This window comes from Leptosomus discolor, chromosome 2, assembly GCF_034619465.1.
Source record: "Leptosomus discolor isolate bLepDis1 chromosome 2, bLepDis1.hap2, whole genome shotgun sequence".
Lineage (NCBI taxonomy): Eukaryota > Metazoa > Chordata > Aves > Leptosomiformes > Leptosomidae > Leptosomus > Leptosomus discolor.
In genome coordinates this window covers 4,911,137-4,928,691 of record NC_141392.1, presented here as the reverse complement: position 1 = coordinate 4,928,691, position 17,555 = coordinate 4,911,137, and the positions used below count along the sequence as shown (strand labels likewise).

The 17,555-nt window shown below is 44.4% G+C and overlaps 1 protein-coding gene across 1 annotated transcript; it reads right to left on the bottom strand.

Annotated features, from left to right (window-relative positions):
• Window positions 1-286: 286 nt before the first annotated feature.
• Window positions 287-16,927, bottom strand: SLC4A1AP (solute carrier family 4 member 1 adaptor protein). The gene is made up of 14 exons (XM_086460558.1): window positions 16,361-16,927; window positions 15,659-15,842; window positions 14,838-14,960; window positions 13,949-14,009; window positions 12,936-13,075; window positions 12,650-12,810; window positions 11,824-11,893; window positions 7,913-8,102; window positions 6,971-7,076; window positions 6,138-6,378; window positions 5,298-5,372; window positions 4,191-4,261; window positions 1,897-1,969; window positions 287-726 (listed from the first exon to the last, which is right to left on the bottom strand). Exons 1-14 carry the CDS (start codon window positions 16,919-16,921, stop codon window positions 677-679), a joined length of 2,106 nt encoding a protein of 701 aa, XP_086316684.1. The 5' UTR covers window positions 16,922-16,927; the 3' UTR covers window positions 287-676.
• Between the last annotated feature and the right edge of the window lie 628 nt (window positions 16,928-17,555).

The window sequence follows — 17,555 nt, the reverse complement described above, 5'->3', positions numbered from 1 at the left end:
CCACCATTTCTTCTGTTGCCATCTGATTCAAGACAAGCAGTGCCAGCCTCTTCAGTTCTTTGGCTTTGCTACACCTTTATAACATCCTACGCTCACCCTTTCCAGTCCACTCCATACCAAGTATCCCAGCAACTGCACAAGGGAGAAGCGAAAACAATTTTCTGTTCATAATACAATTTTTTTTCCATAGGAAAGGGAAAAAAAAAAAACCAAAAACCCAACCCTCAAGTTTCAGGTTGTGTTTACCACGACAGTATTTTTAAACAGCAGCCACAGAACAAACCAGTAGCGTTTCTCATTTTAATTGCATAAAACCAACAAGAATAAGATTTATCAAGCCTGCAAGCTTACAGAGGTCTATTTTTTTTTTTTTTAATACTTTTTGTATACTTTTATTTAAAAAAAGGAAAACGGAGCCTACGGTTTCAAGCCAAATAAAAAGGACAAGGCTAAAAGTGGAAGAAGAGGCAGAAGAAGGTGTGGGCATTTACTTTTAAAAACATATCTGGAAGAGGACACACAGGGAGAGCTAACAGCCAGAGTGGCTGCTGATGCCCTTGAATGCGGAACAGCGTCTGAAAAAAACAACTCTTTTATCCCTCACTTAACATGTGCTGAAAGAGTCCAAAATAGAGCAGTCCTTCAAACCTCAGGTGCACTCTCGGATGCTCGAAGCTCAGTACCCGTATTTTTCATTGAGATGAGTCTTGCCATCACCACTTTGATCTAATGGACAAAGAGGAAGAGTTGCATTATTTTTTTTTCCCCCCCTCATCCAAGAAAAATGTGCATCCAAGCACAAAATGTTCTCTAGGCAGCACCAGTCAGACAAGCACAAAGAAGATAGAAAGTCAGTAGTGTCAAGACTACAGCATGTATTCCTGGGTGGGTTTTTTGCCCTTTTGTTTGTTTTGTTTTCTGGAGTCCTCATTTTGCCAGCTTAGAAGGTAAGTCTGTTTATTCTCAGGCAGAGACAGAAAAAGGAGCTCCCTCTGACGGACAGAGCTCGCTTGGCTATCCCAGATCAAGCCTCCGAGTTACTGAATTGGGCATTTTGTTCCCATGGATTCACATGCCAGAGAAGCACAGTCTTTTCACTGAAGCATGATTCACCAGATTATAGTTTTCTTCAGTGAAATTTATTCTTATTTTTCTTACTCCCTTTGGAGCCTATCTATATTACAAGCCTGCAACAGCCCTATAAAAATGATAGTAATGAATCTGCCAAATGAAAGTTAAGCTTTGAACTTACCATGAAAACCTCAACGCATGAAAATGAATTTTTCCATTTTAGAGAAACTGAAAATTCATTACACTGTTTAAGAATAACCTCACTCAGCTAAAAACACTCTGGAACTAAATTAAAAAATTTGCTCGACTTTAACATATACTGGAGGCGTGCATTGATTATTCAGTGCCTTCACCGAAGGGTTATCAAGACTTCTCTCCAAACCACATAACCCAAAGTCTGTATTCCAGTGATTTTTTGCAAAAATCTGCAAAGATTTTCAGATTTCACAGACTTGTACGAAAACTGAGACTAGTAAGATTGCTGCAGCATTTCTCTCTAGTGAAGGTTTGGGCTTGCCTTTCAACTAGATCACCGGATCACTACGTGTGAGTGGATCAGCTCTCTCGGGTGTTACAAAACTGAAAACCAAACTTGGGGTGTATCTGGCCCTTGAGATGAAGCTACCACAGATACGGTCTGTATTTCACTGCAAGACTCACATGGCCGTCCCACAAATATGGGGCATAACATGCCAGAAAACATCAGGTTCTGGGTAAAGCACTCCTGAACTACTTTCTACTCAAGAACTTACAGGGACACCCTGACTACTTATTGGGTAGATTCTGGAGTTGTAAGACTAAGAACGGTAAGGAAATGGTTGACACCTGCAGGAGGGATCCACACGCAGTAGTCCGGGTCATCATCTGGGTACTGTGAGGAAAAAAAAGGTTGTTGGACCTGCAAAAGGAGAAAAGGTTTTTAAGGTGCTGCACCCCTCCAGCAGTGTGTCACAGCCACTAAAATCTCTCGCTAATTCAGAGACAAATACTGAAAAGTGAGGGTTTTTTTTTTCTATCAGACTCAGGGATGAAAACAATAATACAGAGGAAAGAAGAAATACAAAAACCCTCAAATAAATCCAGTTTATTCCCATTAAAGTCACAGAATAACAAAGACATGCTGATTAGGTGGGACCTCGGGAGGTCACCCAGTCCAATCTCCCCCTTACAACAGAACCATTGCCAACTGTTCACTTCCGGACAGTTTAATCTCATCATGTCAGTTTAACCCGACACAGAATTTCTTTATGCAGGGAAAAGCTTCAGAGTAGGATTTTCAAGAGGTGCTTTACTGATTTCAACGTGCGGTCTCACTGAAAACTTTGAGTTTAAGGTGACTTTCAAACGGGAGCATACAAAAGTTCAGCTGTTACATAAAGACAACTCAGTTTTCAAAAGAAAAGAAAACACAATTTTTCCAGGTCTCACTGGCATCACTGAAATGCTTAGAGCAAACCAAAAGACGTACCTTGCAATTCAAATGTTGATAAGGCAATGTCTTTTTGTCTCTTTTTGTGGGTTTTTTTAAGTTTTGCCACATCAGCATCATTTTTTCAACAACTTTTGTTTTCAATGGCTGCAGGTAGCCATCAAAAAACAAGTCATACAACTGCAGAGTGCAAGACTTAAGAGCTCAAAACGCAGCCAAGTTACTCAGCACTGATTTGCAATTCTCTGTAGCACCATGACAAGTCTTAAGTTATGCAGTTGAAGCAACTTTTCATTCCCTCAAAAACTCTCCTTCCCCAAATTAACCTCTAAAACAGTTCTTTTGGAAGATTAATGTTTTCCAAACCATCAGACTGCAGAGTTGAACAGTTTTCAAATATGGCTTGTGAACAGTCACTTTAAAATTGTTTTTCCAGTTCTACAAGATTCAAAGTTATTCCTCAAATATTAGAGGGGGGCGGGGAGGGGAAAGCTGACTTCTGGTTGATATTTTCCACGTAAGATCTGAGCCCAAAGGCAGGGACAGCATGTGGAAAAAGTGATTTGTGATGGAAGAGAGAATACAGCTAAGCCATCTGGCATTTGGAGAATGCTCAGCGTTAGCGTGAGCTCTGTGCACATGGGAGGTGCTGGCTGGACTGCCTCAGCGTGAGAAGCTGCCTTGTTCTCCCCTATCCGTAGAAATGGTATAACTGGGGCTTTTAACAGCATAAATTTACTCTTTCTTTCTTTATCAACGTGCTTTACAGGCCAGCAACAAAGGACAATGCTAAAGGCTGTGCCTACCCAATCCTTGGGTCCTCTGCCAGGACTAACAAGGCGGCAGTCAGCACAGCCAGGCTGCAGGGAGTTAAGTTTCTTTAAGTAATTGGTGCGGGGCTAAAATTAGATGGCTGCCACGAAGAAGCTGTCACAATGGTCAGAAACCAGGGCCAGTCAAGTGCATTGACCTTCCCTGACGGCAGCCCGCAGGAGGGTGGGGTGCACTCTAAAGGGAAGAGCCTCACAGTCATCCGTAGGCTAAGAGCACGCTGTCAGAGAAGTTCCTTCCCAGCTCCAGGAAGGCCACAACTGCATCTCAAAACATGCAGGGCTCATATACTTCACATTTTAATACAAGTCTTACGCATAGGAGGAATGTTTTCTCGTACATGCACTCAGATTTTGTAATAATTTGATTGCAAAACACAATAATCTCTTAGACTCATCTCTTTCCACACCTTACAGAGAAGGATGAGGTTTGGTAATGGCACCACAGGCCAGCTACAACATCAGTACAGCCAATGCCTGCTTCCCAAACTGCTCTCCAGGGAACGTTGTGCAATGCCATTCCTAAAGCCCAGAGAGCACTGTGTTCCACCACACTGGGGATACGGAAGAAGCGACTAGCAGAGGCTAACTGCCAAGTGAAAAGATAAAAAAATAAATTTGGGATTGAATTAAGAGCCTCTATCATGCTTGAAATGCTGTGCTTCACCTTTTCATCGGAGACTCCAAAAATCTGTGTCCAATGGCACTGTGTGGTTCTATATTTGGGTCTTAGTCAGCAGAAGAGCACCGCTATCACCAAGTCATACTCAATCAAATTGTTACTATTCCACTAAAAAAAGACCCTACTAAATGACTTCCTGAAACTCTTCAGCAGTAGCAGTCATGGTGTCATAACTGACCTTGCTTGAGCTATTGATTTTCTTAACTTTCTCAGGTGCCTCTTCAGGTTCCTTACACACTGCCTCGGGTGCTGGGAAGAAAGAAGATTTGGTTTATGGCGCATCACAAATGACCAATTTACAGGAAACAAGCTTATAGGAAGTTCATATACAAATGGATACATCCAAAAGGAAATCCAAGGCAAAATTCACACTTAAGACTGACGAACATTTTTGCTTTTCATAGATTTATTAACTTATGTTTAACGCACTGCCAGTCACCCACCTGAATGCAGTTTAAGAAGGTCCTCTATTTGGGATTCTGTAACTGGCTTTAGTGAATGGCAGATGTTTATTTTCTAAAAGGAATTGTCATCACTGCCATGACTGATTTAGAAGGAAACAGTAGGAAATGTGCAGAACCAACATGCTTTGTTTTTTAAACAAAAAAAAACCCTTTATAGTAACATCGGTGGGAGGAATACAGAAGAGAGAGAAGTACGCTCTGTTTTTCTGCCACGTAATCTGTGAAATGTGGAGACTCTCGTGGCCTAAGTCTACGGATGAGATGAGGAGGACAGGACAACATTTTTAAGAGTCTGAGTTACAAAAAAATAGAAAATTCATACAGATGTCCTCCACGTTCAGTACACCAAACAGTCTTCATTCTGAGGATCTGATTTTTTTCTGTGTGTACATGTAGAGGGGTCGTCTGGGTCTTTAACAGATTATTAGCTAACGTTGCGTAGTATTTGTCACTTTATAAAAGAAAGTTCTGTCCTTCTGTGGCATTAAGAGCTACTACAGAGTAAGGGGGAAAAAAAGCATTATGTCTATGCTCCTAAATTAAAATCATTTTTCTCCTCTTCTCATGCTGTTTTTTTAAACCAAAGGATCTCAAAGCAGTTAATGATTATGAAAGGCAAGGAGAACTGAAATATAGTTGAAGTGACCTGCCTTCACCATACACTTCCTACTTCCCAAGCAAAGCACAATCCTTCATTTCAGTTCTTGACTTCTTCAGGCTCTAGATCAGTTTCCTTCTACTGACAGAAGACAGTAAGTCCTTTAGACAGTTTCTAAACCCACATGCTACCGTACAACAGAGTCTTAAATTGCACTGCTCACCTTGAGATTTCTCTTGTGAGGGTCCCACCCGAGATTTATTCCTTAGTATCTTTGGCTCAGGCAGAAAATTAACCCCTGTAAAAGAAAAGAGAAAGACCTAGGTGAGCTCTCTGCAGCAACTCTGACGGGTAGAGCGCTAACACCCCTGAGACAAAGTACAAAAGGGAACTCTTCGCTACATTTGTCTCAGGAAGAATTCTCCCGCAAATCCTCCAAATTATTTCATCCACCCAGTCCATCGCAATAAAATATTAAAGAAAAACTTGTGACCAGTTAAAACGTACTTTTCAAGAGCAACCTATCCAGCATTAAGACAAAAAACTTCAAATCAGGTTTCTGTCATTAAAACACAGCATCTACTGAGAAACATCATTACCGAGCGTGAAGCTGATACAGAAAAGGAGGGACTGGAGATAAACCACACAGATACAAGGAAGATACCTCTCCATTACCACTTTTAAAATTATTTTTCTTCCTTACAAACGGATCTGAAGCTTTACACAGACATTTGTTTTCTTACTAAGTCGCTCTCCTTGCCAACAACACATTGTAGTTATTTTCATGTGGACACTGAACCTAATGAAAGCAGGGCTTCTCAAAATAGGACCTCTGAGTGCAGGAGATTTCTTCTATTTCACCAAAAGCATGAAAGAATGCCAAGCAGAGTTTCAACTGAAGCCTTGTGAAACTTACAGGCTCTGGACTCGTAGCAAAACTCGATGGAAAACCAATCTGCTGGAGAACCTGTGACTCAAACCTTTGGAGATTCACATAGCTCTGAAATACTCCGCAGTAACAGACTCAGCTTTATTACTGGAAAAATCAAAACCAATCATTTACCATCCTGAAGGGATTCTAGATTCTTGATACTGCAAGGAGAACCATCAGGATCATTAGTTTCTTTTCCTCTTTCTTGTTCTGTTGTAATTTTCATTTCCAGGTTTGACGCTCTGCTGTTTATTGCATCTGCTTCTTGCTCCTCCTCCATTTCTTCCTCTTCTTCCTCTTCCTCCTCCTCTGGTCCGTCGTCCTTCATTTTTAACAAGCTTTCAGGGATGTCTGGACGCTTAACAGGCAACTTCTGCGGGAGAAAGACTTGTGCATCAGTGCTAAGATAAATGGAGGCAGATGTCACAGGCATTCATTACAGGAGAAAGCACACATATTACTGTCAGAGGCAGCTGGTAAGGAAACACTCTCAGGATGAAGAATAGTTAAGATTTTAAGGAAATAACTTAAGGAAAAGTTATTACTAGAGATGGAAGATGAAAATGTCCAGTCCATAGACAAGGAGGGCAGTGTTTTCCTAAGAGGGGCACTGGAAACTGAATCAATCTTGGCTATCACCTTAGCTGTAAGATCAAGAAAACCAAGGAAAGCAAAGGACCAGCTGCTGAGGTACAGCAGTGACTCGGCCTGATGTCCCCAGGCTGCCTCTGCTTCATCCACTGCCTTCTGACAGCAGCTGTGCCCCAGCAGACTGGCTGTGCAAAGGCACCGAATGGCAACTGCTGGCCGCCAACAACGTCCCACAGCCCCTGCCTGCTGCCCTGGGCACCTCCGCACTGGTTCCAGGCGTGGGGGAAGACACGATTGTCCCCCGCAGTCTCCACAGCCCGAGAAGGTGTCTGAGAAATAAGCTCTGACTTGCAGCACTTAGGAGTCCAACTTACCCCTAGGCTTCCAGTTTTCAGTTTGAATTTGCTCCCCCCTTTCATTGCACCAAAGAGAGGCAGGGTAATCTTCTTAGGCTTGCTCTCTGCTTCCAGACTGTAACTCCTAATAAAAATTGGGCACAAAGGAAAACAGCGTACAAAGCATGAAACAAGTCTTGTATTTACAAATGCAAAAAAAAAACCTCGGCAAATTTGAAGTGGATATACAAAAATCCTTTTATTTCTCCCTCGCTTGCAGCATCTGAGGAGGAAGCTGCAGGACAGGACTCCCCCATCCTACATATATGTTGTAGGATTCAGCCACTTGCCACAACAGGAAGCAAAAAATAAATAAATAAGGGAAAACAATAAATCTCTATCACCCAGACTCCCTCAAATTCAATTACACACACGTATGTACATAATGTATCTGTACATATAAAAACACACTCGGTGGCTGAACCTCAGTTTAAGCGAATTACGTGAGTAATTAAACCTCTAATCAAACTGCCACTAACAAGTGATGAACCCAGCACATGCCCTCTTGAACGGCAGCAGCGCTGCTGGGCAGCAGTTGAAGAGCCACTGCACCGCGCTTCCAGGTACATTTCACAGCCTGAAAGCGATTTTCATGTTGTACCTAATAACCTGCAAAATCCTCCAGTTCCTTTTGGATGCAGATTGGGAAAAAAAAAAAACCAAAAAAATTCAAAAAGCTGACACCACACTTCCAATCCCTCCCCAACTCTCATCCTCCCAGGGTGGGCTTATCTCACTCCAGTGTTGTGGTGCATCTGCCTCCACCACAGATGCTGCCAGGGCCAAAAGGCTCAGCGGCTCTCAGAGAGCCGAGCCAGGCAGGCTGGAAGGCCCCTGCTGTTGTGTTTGGAAAGCTGTCCCTTTACTGGGCTTGCACAACTATGGTCAAAGTCATTGTTTTACACTTCAGCCAGGACTTACTGGGGCTTCAGCTCAGGCAGTTCTGCAGGCTTGACAAGCTTTATTAACCCTTTCAGCCTCTGCTGCTCTTTCTTCAGTTCAAACGACCGCAAGTGGAGCTTCTTCCGCGCCACGCTGTCTAAGGCGCACCCTGATTTTATTTCGGTCATGAATTCATCCAAGGAATCTTGAGCTGCTGGCTGGGACTGGACTAGGCAAGATAAAGGGAAGACAGATCTTGTTAGAGGTGGGGAGATAAGAGCTGTACTCATCAAGTCCTACCTTTTGGGAGTAAGGTACGTAGGAAAAACTATCCTCTCTGCAAAGTTCTGCTGAATGGTGAAATAATGGAGGTTGTTAGCCCTGGAAAGATGAAAGCATTGCTCCTAACAAAAGCCTGACAGTAAACTTTAATCCACTTACCCAACAAAGCCTCCCTTCAAATGGAATGTTTCTTTAGGAGTAAATGTCTCTGTTCTAGGTTGTTCATCTCACTTCAAGATCTGCTGGCCCTAAAAAGGTGGCTTACAGGTTCTTTTTGTAGTTGCAGCCTGAAGTAAGCACAGCTACAAAGAATCCCACACCACAGCACGGGGAATCCTGTCTCGGCTTTCCTGGAATGTTTATGGAATAACATTCATAAAGCACAGAATGAATCAACGCACGGTGCTGCCTCCTACCCCCGGATGACTGAGTGCATACAAGATTAGTTTCATACGTTAGGCCAATCACACAAAATTTACCTCTGACTGGATTTTCTAACAAGAAAACACTGCCCTGTACTTGAAAAAGAGTAATAAGTCTTTCTACTCCACCCAGTTTCAAATATTAATAATTCTCTGTGTATTTGGCTAATTAAAATAAAACTCGGGAGGAAAAACTAAAGCTCTAATGGCTAAGAAAAATAAGTACAGAATTCTAACACCTGGATTTCAAATAACCAAACCAAAAACCCCAGGAAAACGCCTTTCCTGGGCTTGAACGATGCTTCAGAAGTTTTTACATGCTGTTCAAAAATAACTTGGAGGCAAACAAAGAAAAATGTTGTTCCTAGAATTTTAACAAGCCTTTTGACTGGCAGTCTTCTGCCTTTTAATATTATATGAGAAGTGCCAAATCCTATATTTATTTGCTACATCACAAGCACTTTATATATATATATATATATATATATGCACAAACATAATTATGTGACCAATGAGTTATTTTCAGTTCAGCTTGAGCTAATGAAGTAGCACCTGAAATTTAAAATGTGTATAAATAAAATACTAAGTTATTGTTAAAAGTACATATTCAAGCAGTTTTACACAACTTAAATATTTAGAGAAAGGTCTGATAAGGCTCTTGTTTACAAATGGACTCAACTGAAAAGGATATTTCTGATCTAGAACAGTTTACAATTTGCAAATATATGAAAGCCACATCGGTAACTGTTCAAAGATATACAGAATTAAGAGGCTTCAAAAGATAAGAAACAGTTGTAGCATGCATTTCCATGCAAATATAAATAATGACAAAACATGTCATAAAAGAAATTCAGATAGAAATACTCTTATTTTTCCTCATAACTATTTATGTGAACTGAGACAAAAACCATCAGTGACAAGGTGTTGTTATCAAACAGTCTGAAATCCCTAGCAGGCAGGAGCTGAGCAGAATAATCATTTAATTAAACACCAAATTTCAAAGATACGATTTAGTGTCTAGCCAGATAATTCCCAGCAATTAAAGGTATATTCCACAGCTCGATTCTTTAGCTGGAGAACAGCGTAATGGTTTCAGCCAGTGAGTGAGCTTCAGCGAGTGAGATCACCCCTTCTCACAAAGGGGATTCTCTGCTTGATTCCACCAAGAGTGCGTAACACCACGGAGTTCAGCTTTCAGGGTTACTGTTAGCACTCGGTATCTGTCGCAGCAGTGTCCTACGCTACTGAAGTAAGATTTGCTGTTGCTAGGAAATGAATCAAATCGTGACTATTACACTTTACATTCCAGTGAAAAAAAGCTACAGGGCTATTTACTGCACCATCAACTTATTGATAATTTTCTTCTGAACAGGCCACCAAAGATGAGACTGAAGAGCTCCATGTATTTGACTTTCATTCAGCTGCATCAGTGAATCAGAGAGACCAAGTCAGTCCATCAGTAATTAGTTCTGAAGAACTCCAGAGAACAACCCATGAGCTTCTACTGCGATTCCTTAGACAACCACTTAATTTCTCCAAGTGCTTGGTAAGAGCTGTTGCAATTTAACCTGTCATTCACTCAGTGGTCTCTCTACACTCTTGCCCTTAGGCTACAAATAATCATTTAGAGCAAGCAAAAGTACATTAAAATTTCAGAACTGTATGTAATGCAGCAGCTTTGCCAGACAGCTCATGAGAGTGGCAAGAATCACTCACGATCAACAGGCAAGCTCCTGGCTTACACTTGTACTCGACATCTGTGACCAGCCTGAAGCATCCGAAGAAACAAGAGAAAACACAAGCATCTAGACAACACACACACGTAAAAAGTAACTGATGATGCAATATCTGTCATGTTTTATTTTGGCCTAGGTCTAGGAAATTCCCATCTAATAATGAATTATTATTGCAATAAGTGCTGAGACTGCAATTTTCCCAAGGCTCTAAACTAGCTGTGTAACCAGTTGCAATTCAGCAAACCATGATAACATACATGACAATTACATGGTGTTAGCAGAAGTCTAAGTGAACTGATTCTTCCTTCTCCCAGCCTCTACTACAATATGATTTAACAGTCTTGTTGAGAAACAGCATCAGCAGAAACAAAGGCATCATAATGTAGGAAAAGCTTGGAATTACATGTCTCAGACAATATAAAGCATCAGCCTCTCTTGCTACTCAATCGTTAACTACTTATCAGAACAGTCAAGCTGAAAGCAATTCCTTCAAACACACGGAATGGGCCCATCAGTTAGAAAGCTCCGTGGAACAGTATTGTTTTCTGAACAGCGATCTCGTATAATCAATCACCACCAAAAACCCTGATACAAATGAGTTTTGCAGCGTAGCTGAATTCCTAGGAAGAAGCAGACCCGTACAACGCACAAAAGACAGCCCAGCTGTCAGACTGCTGCCAGGCTTCTTGGGGAGAAACTCTTCTGACAAACTGACGTTGCAACCTTCATTAATGCCGACTCCGTTAAAAAGGTTTTCATACAAAGAACCAGCCTAAACAGATTTCCTTCGCGCCTTGCTTTTATTCCACCAGACATCACCAGTGACAGAAAGCAAAATGCAGCTATTTGTATGGTTTGCTTTGCAAGCTAACTCTCTACGAGATATAATCGCCGCTTTGGAAAGGCTTTGCCTTCGTACACAAAGGCATAATCCTAGAACCTGAAGGGCTCCCTCATAAGCTGGCAAGTTCACGGAGCGTACAGGCTGAGCATCCACTGCTTTGCCTCCACATTCCTCTCTTCCCACCTTTCCTTTTTAAGAGGCGTTTACAATGAGAGAAGCGAGACAAAAGATACTGTCTTCTCTGTCGGTTCTTTGCTCTTCCCTGACAGCAAATGGTTTTGGAGGGTGTGGGTAAAAAGTGTTCCCCAAACTGGGTCAGTTTCACTGATTTGGGCAGATAAAGAGTCATAATGCTCACCCTCCCTCGCAAGCTCCAGGAGCTTGTAGACTCGCCTCCTTACTTCAACTTAGATGTCACCTGCTTTGAAAAAAGCTGCATTTGTTAGCAAGTGACTAGACACACGGAGTACCTAAACTATTAGACGAAGAGCACAAGTACCCTCTCCAGCTAACTCAGCAACCTGCCAATCTTCCCACCCCTTTGTGAAAAGCGGACACTTAAAAAAAAAAAAAAAGGCACTTTAGACAGAAATCAGTAAGAAACATTTTCATCTCTTTATCGTTCTTTATGGAATGCACTGCGATCAAATAAACTTCATGCCTTACCTTTCCCTGAAGTCTTCAGCTTCTCTGTTATCTCAGAAAGCTCATTTTCAGCTTCATTTAGCTTTGTGACCTATGACAGAACGACACGCTTAAAAGATCTTTTTATCTTCTTAAAATCCTCTTTTAAGAGTCACTCCACTATACTACCAAATTACCTCCATTTATCTACTTCCGATCTTTGACCAGGAGTTTCTGGGCTGAAAAAACTATAGTCTAGACTGTTCCTAAAAAACTTACCAGTTCTTTCACATGCTGTTCAAATAATTTTCTTTCCGAAACACAAAAATATGTCTGATGCTTCTGCAGCAACGTCACACCACCACTGCGATCCTCCAGCCCTCTCTATCCTGCTCCCTCACACCCTTTTGCCTCTGTAGGCCTTTTTGTTGTCACACGCCTGTCAGCCCAGGCTGCTTATTCTTTGAAGCGGAATGAGACCCTTCTTTGAGACGTGCCCTGCGCACCTGAAAACTTGCAGTTATTTTCTGATGCTTTAAAACTACTTTAAAAGTATCCTGTTCTGGTATTTCATTCACCCACTGCCGTGATCCACCAAGTAAGCAGGCAATACCACACAGGCCAAAGCAAGGCAGTACGCTTCCACTAGAATAAAGTCAGCAACATTTTCAGGTATTTATAGATATTGTCCACAAACCAAAAAAACCCACTATTTTATTCTAACTTGGGCCATTGAGAGCTAAAGGTCTGCAACGACACCAGCATTTAAACTAACAGAGAAAGATCAGGAAATATTTTTGGTTTTCCTTCTTAGTAATAACACATGCATGAGAGAGTAAGCCTGGCATGTCATAATAATTCTTCTTACCAGGGAGTCATAAGTCTCTGGTTTTTCTTCTATTTTACCAGCTTTTTTCATTCTGTTCAGTCGTTTCTTTTCTACAGCCCCAGTTCGATCAAGGAAAGTGTCATCATCGCTGTCATAAAAATCCTCATCTTCCCAGTTCTTTGATTTCCTTTTTCGGGATACTGGGAAAGGTAAGAAACAAAATGATCTGCATGCCACTGAGCAATCAAACAAATTCGAAGACGGTAATCTCAAATCCCTAATTTAGGGCTTTTAGAATGACCACAGCATTTGACTAGTTATTCACCTGCTTCTTGCCTCAGTACCCCCCGAGCATCGAGCAGCCTGCAAGCTTCCAGTGCGCACTGTATCATGGCTTCCTTCTTCTTCCCTGAATGGAGCACCTCTGCCACCAGCTGCTTCCCCGATGCGTCATCCACAGGCAACCTGTTCGGTTTGAAGGACCAGAGAACAGCTCAGATGCAGCTGTTCACAGATGCTCCTCAGATATTTCATTGATCACGCTGGCATCGTTCTTTCCGTCTCACTCTAGTCTCTTTTTGTGGGTTAAATGTGCTCCCTTTTTATTTCATACAGTGCCAATCAAAACACAAGCACGGCTTTCCTAAAGCATGCAAGTAAATGTTTATTTCACTACTCCAAACAATAATTCTTCCCATAGTCACTCCATTGGGAATACAAAAACTTAAAAGGCTAAACATCAATCCCCAAATCATTTTGAGCACCTGTATCTTGCATCCATGCAACACCAGTAACAAATATTTTCCGTGCTGAAGCAAAGGTTTCTTGAGCAGTACAATCATTGCAGTGTTGTTTGAGACCTATCCTGTTGACTTAATTTCCACCTCACCTTCTCCTGTCTTACAGAAGGATGATGTTAGTGGCCTCTTGCAGGAACCCACCAAAAACTGCCTTATACCATAAAAGAACTGAAACTGGGTACACAGTGGAATGAATTATTTTTTTTTCCTCCCTCCTATTAGGAATTGGAAGATATTGTTTCCTAGTTTCTTCTCTTGTGTTTCAATTTCACATATTTCTGAAAACACGGAGGACTGAAAGAACCTAGACTCTTGCTTTCCCAATTTTCATCTCTAAGGAAAACCAAATGCTGGCAGACCAGAAAGGAGCTCAGACACTGAACGAGGCACTGATCCTTGAACTTCTGCCTCAGTATCAGGGTCTAATTCCAGCTGGCCTCCTCGCCAAGTGCGACAAGACAAGCAAGTCCTTCAGCATTTGTCCATGAATTCAATGAAGTCAGCTTCTATGTACAGAAGTGAACGAAGATATACGTACTTGATCCTGCACAGCCAGCTGTTGTGCCCACGGTCATCGTATTCATATTCTAACTCTTCTCCTAGAGAGGAAAAGAAAGTTGGTGTAGTAACCAAAATCAAAATAAGCAGGAATAATCCTTACAGCTGAGAAGAACGTCATGGTTAAAGAAAAGAGGTAAAATGCCCTTGTTACCTATCAAAGGACTGAATTTCCTGCCTTTTTTTTTTTAATTCTTTTTAAGCCAGACCTTCAGCTGCTATTACGCTCATTTGGTTGTTTTTCAAAACCAAGGCTTTTTCAGATCAAAAAAGTCTCTAAGCAGCCTGTTGAGGAATATGTAGTTCAAAGAAAAACCAATCTTGCCTCTGTATGTTGAAGGAATGAGTTTGCAATCTGGATTCGCAGATATTGTTTATCTTGAAGATTAATTTTTCACTTTACCAAGTGAGTGAGTCATCTGTAAGTTTTGTTAGCCACTATCAAAAGTTTAGATCAATCCATTACTGCCTTTTGTCTTTTTACGCTTTCCAATTCTATCTCACAATCGTAGCCATCACCAAACAGCACAGTCTGGAATGTGATGGGTTTGGATTTTTCAGCATATCTTCAAAGCACGGGTATGCTTTGACGGCCACCCAAGACGAATCCAAGGTCCTCTCTACAACTCCCAGTTTAGTAACAAATTCTTAAGTCTCAGATATACGATGCTGAGATAAGTTTTAATGAAAACAAAACGAAACCACCAATAACTCCCCCCAAACTTGACCAAACAAAAAACCTTACCCACAATGAAACAGAAAAGTTTAGCTCCCACACCTTAATTCCCAAAGAAAAACATGAGCACAAACTTTACTAAATAGAGAAAATTATATTTAATTAGGAAAAAAAAAAAAGAAAAACCCAGTACCTTCTCTGTCAAAAAAGCCCTGTAAGGCCTTCCTAGGATCTTTCATATAGAAGGCGTCTTGTACATCCTGAAAATCAATAGCAATAGGGTTTTCTTCAACCTCATCCTCCTCAGCATCCTCCCCTAGGAGAAGACATACAAAGTGCAAAAAAAAAAAATGGCGAAACGTTAGAAAAAGCACACCAGTGTATTTCAGCTTCCATTAGTTTGAAAGAAGTAGCAGCTACGTCATCCTAAAGGTATTTCCCTTAACTTGAATATTATTCCTGCATCCAATAAAACAAACCAGCCCTGCTTCTTTTTTGCTATTAGTTATCCCATCATAAGACACAGTTTTGCAGATGAACGCTGACACAGTTTCAGCACTTTCAAGGGTTTAAGTGCTCACACATTTACAAACCCCAACTCGTTCTGTACTGAAAAGCTCATTAATCACAATTTATCTAGCTTTAAGATGTGGATTTCCTGTTTAAAGACAGCTACACTGCACAGAAGTCTCAAGCAATTAAATTTCACCTCTTGGGCAAAAGTGTGGACATCATCACTGGAACAAGACACATAGCGTTAACCTAAACTCCCAGTTTCATGGGGCATAAGCAAATTACCTCCTCCCTGTTAAAAGGAGCTCTACCATACCTCTCACCAGATATAAGCTTTCCTTATCACAGCACTTTTCTTTTTAAAAGGATTAACTTGCGCTCAAGAACTTCCACTGGATTGGGACACTTGGCATCCAGCTGGAATTTCAACCCTAGTATTTGCTGAAAACTGGCTTAAAGACCTTCCAAGGTGCATCAGCTGATTTATACACCATCGCTTACCCATGCCCCACGAGCAGCTCATATCACTGTTCTGAGTCCTCTCGCTTCTCTCCTCTTTTTCATCTTCCTCATCCGAGTCCTCTCCCAACATTGTCTTTTCTAATTTCGCTTGCTGCTGCTTACGCAGTGCCTTCAGCTCAGTCACAGTCAGTTCTGACTCGGACTCCTGGTCCTCTTTGGGTCCCTAGGGCACAAACAGTAACTTAGCAGCAGTGGTTTTTAAAAGAACAACAAAAAAAGTTAGTATTTTCAACACCCACACGGATTATGTACAGTAACACAAACAAATAACTATAGTGCTCTTCAAAATGTGGAATTATTAGACCACTTGTTATGGCTTGCATCCCCAAATCTATTCGTTTTAGTTGCCTTTTCCAAAGCGGGAAAGAAACGAGCATCGTTGTGTACTATGTAGTTGGATGAAATCTCGGGTATAACTGTATTTTAAAGGCAGAAATTTCTGTCAGGGCCGCATGGGAGAACCTGAGGCAGGAGCAGCTTCCAAGGTGCCCCCCGAGTCCCCACCGGCAGAAGGTCCCCGCTGGCGCTCAGGGCACAAGCTGCCGCGCTGAGCCCTCGGCCTGTGCCCAGGCCCCCCGGGGACACGCCGAGGGAGCCGGGGCCGCCCCCCAGCTCGACGCGGGGAGGCCCTCGCCAGCCACCGGAGCCACCGCCCCACGCCCCGGGGCCACCCCGACCCACCTGCAGGAGGAAGAGGCGGGAGCTGCCGCCGAAGCGGAGCCCGTGGCCCACCCGCACCCGGCAGTAGGTGCGGGGCGGCACCCGCGCCTTGTTGAGGAAGGTGCCGTGGGTGCTGCCCAGGTCGTACACGTAGAAGCCGGCGGCATCGGCGCCGCCGCCGCCGCCGCCGTCGTCGGGGGGGGAGCCGCCGGCGCCGCGGTACTGCAGCACGGCGTGGTGCCGCGACACCGAGGGGTGCTCCAGGGCCACGGCGCAGCCCGGCAGCCGCCCCACCAGGAACCAGCTGCCGCCCTCCAGCCGCACCGAGCCCAGCGCCACGCCGCCCTTCAGCACCTCCAGCCCGTAGCCGGCGCCGGGCGGCGGGCGGCTGCCCCACGGCGGCTCCTCGTAGCGCGGCGGCGGTGGCGCGGCGGCGGCGGCGGCGGGGCGGGGGGGCGGCGGCGGCGGGCTGGGACCCGGCTCTCCGCTCTCGGCGGCGCGGGGCGCGGCGGGCAGCGGGCGGCTCGGGCGCTTGAAGGCGGCGGGCTCGGCGGCCGCCTCCGTCTCCGCGGCCTCCGCCATCTTCCCGGGGTCCGTGGCTAAACGGAGTCCTCCGGGGACGAGCACCGTGGCGGTTGCAGTACCGGCGGGAGGGCGCAGCGCCAGGGAGTCGCGTCGCTGCCTCCCGCCGCGGCCCAGAGATGGCGGAAGGGGTGAGACGAGGCGGGAGGTAGCGGCGGGGGAAGCGGGAGAGGCGGCGGCGGCCATCGCTTCCCTCCTCCCGGCGCGAAGGAGCAGCGGCGGCGGGGGAGCCGCTTCTGGTGACGGACCGGGGCCGACTTCCGGCTCGGCGGCCCGGAGCGGGGCGGCGGGGGTGCTGCGGCGTACGGTGCGGGGGGGCTCGGCGGCGGGGCGGGGTGGCCGCGGGCCCGGAGCTGGCCCCGGGGAGGGAGGGAGGGAGGGAGGGAGAGAGGGGCTGGGGGGGAGTGGGGAGAGCGGCGGGGTCTTGCGGGGCCGGCGGGCGACGCGAGTGCGGCCCCCGGGGTTCTCCACGCGGGTCAGGGTGCGCCGTGGGTCCCGCTCAGCGCGGGGCCGGCGTGGCGCAGGTGGAGCCTTAGCAACCCCTGTCACAAACAGAGATAATCACCGCCTTACCGGGTGCGTTTCTTTCTCCCCCTCCCCAGGCGGAGCAGCAATGTAACCTGTGAAATGCCAG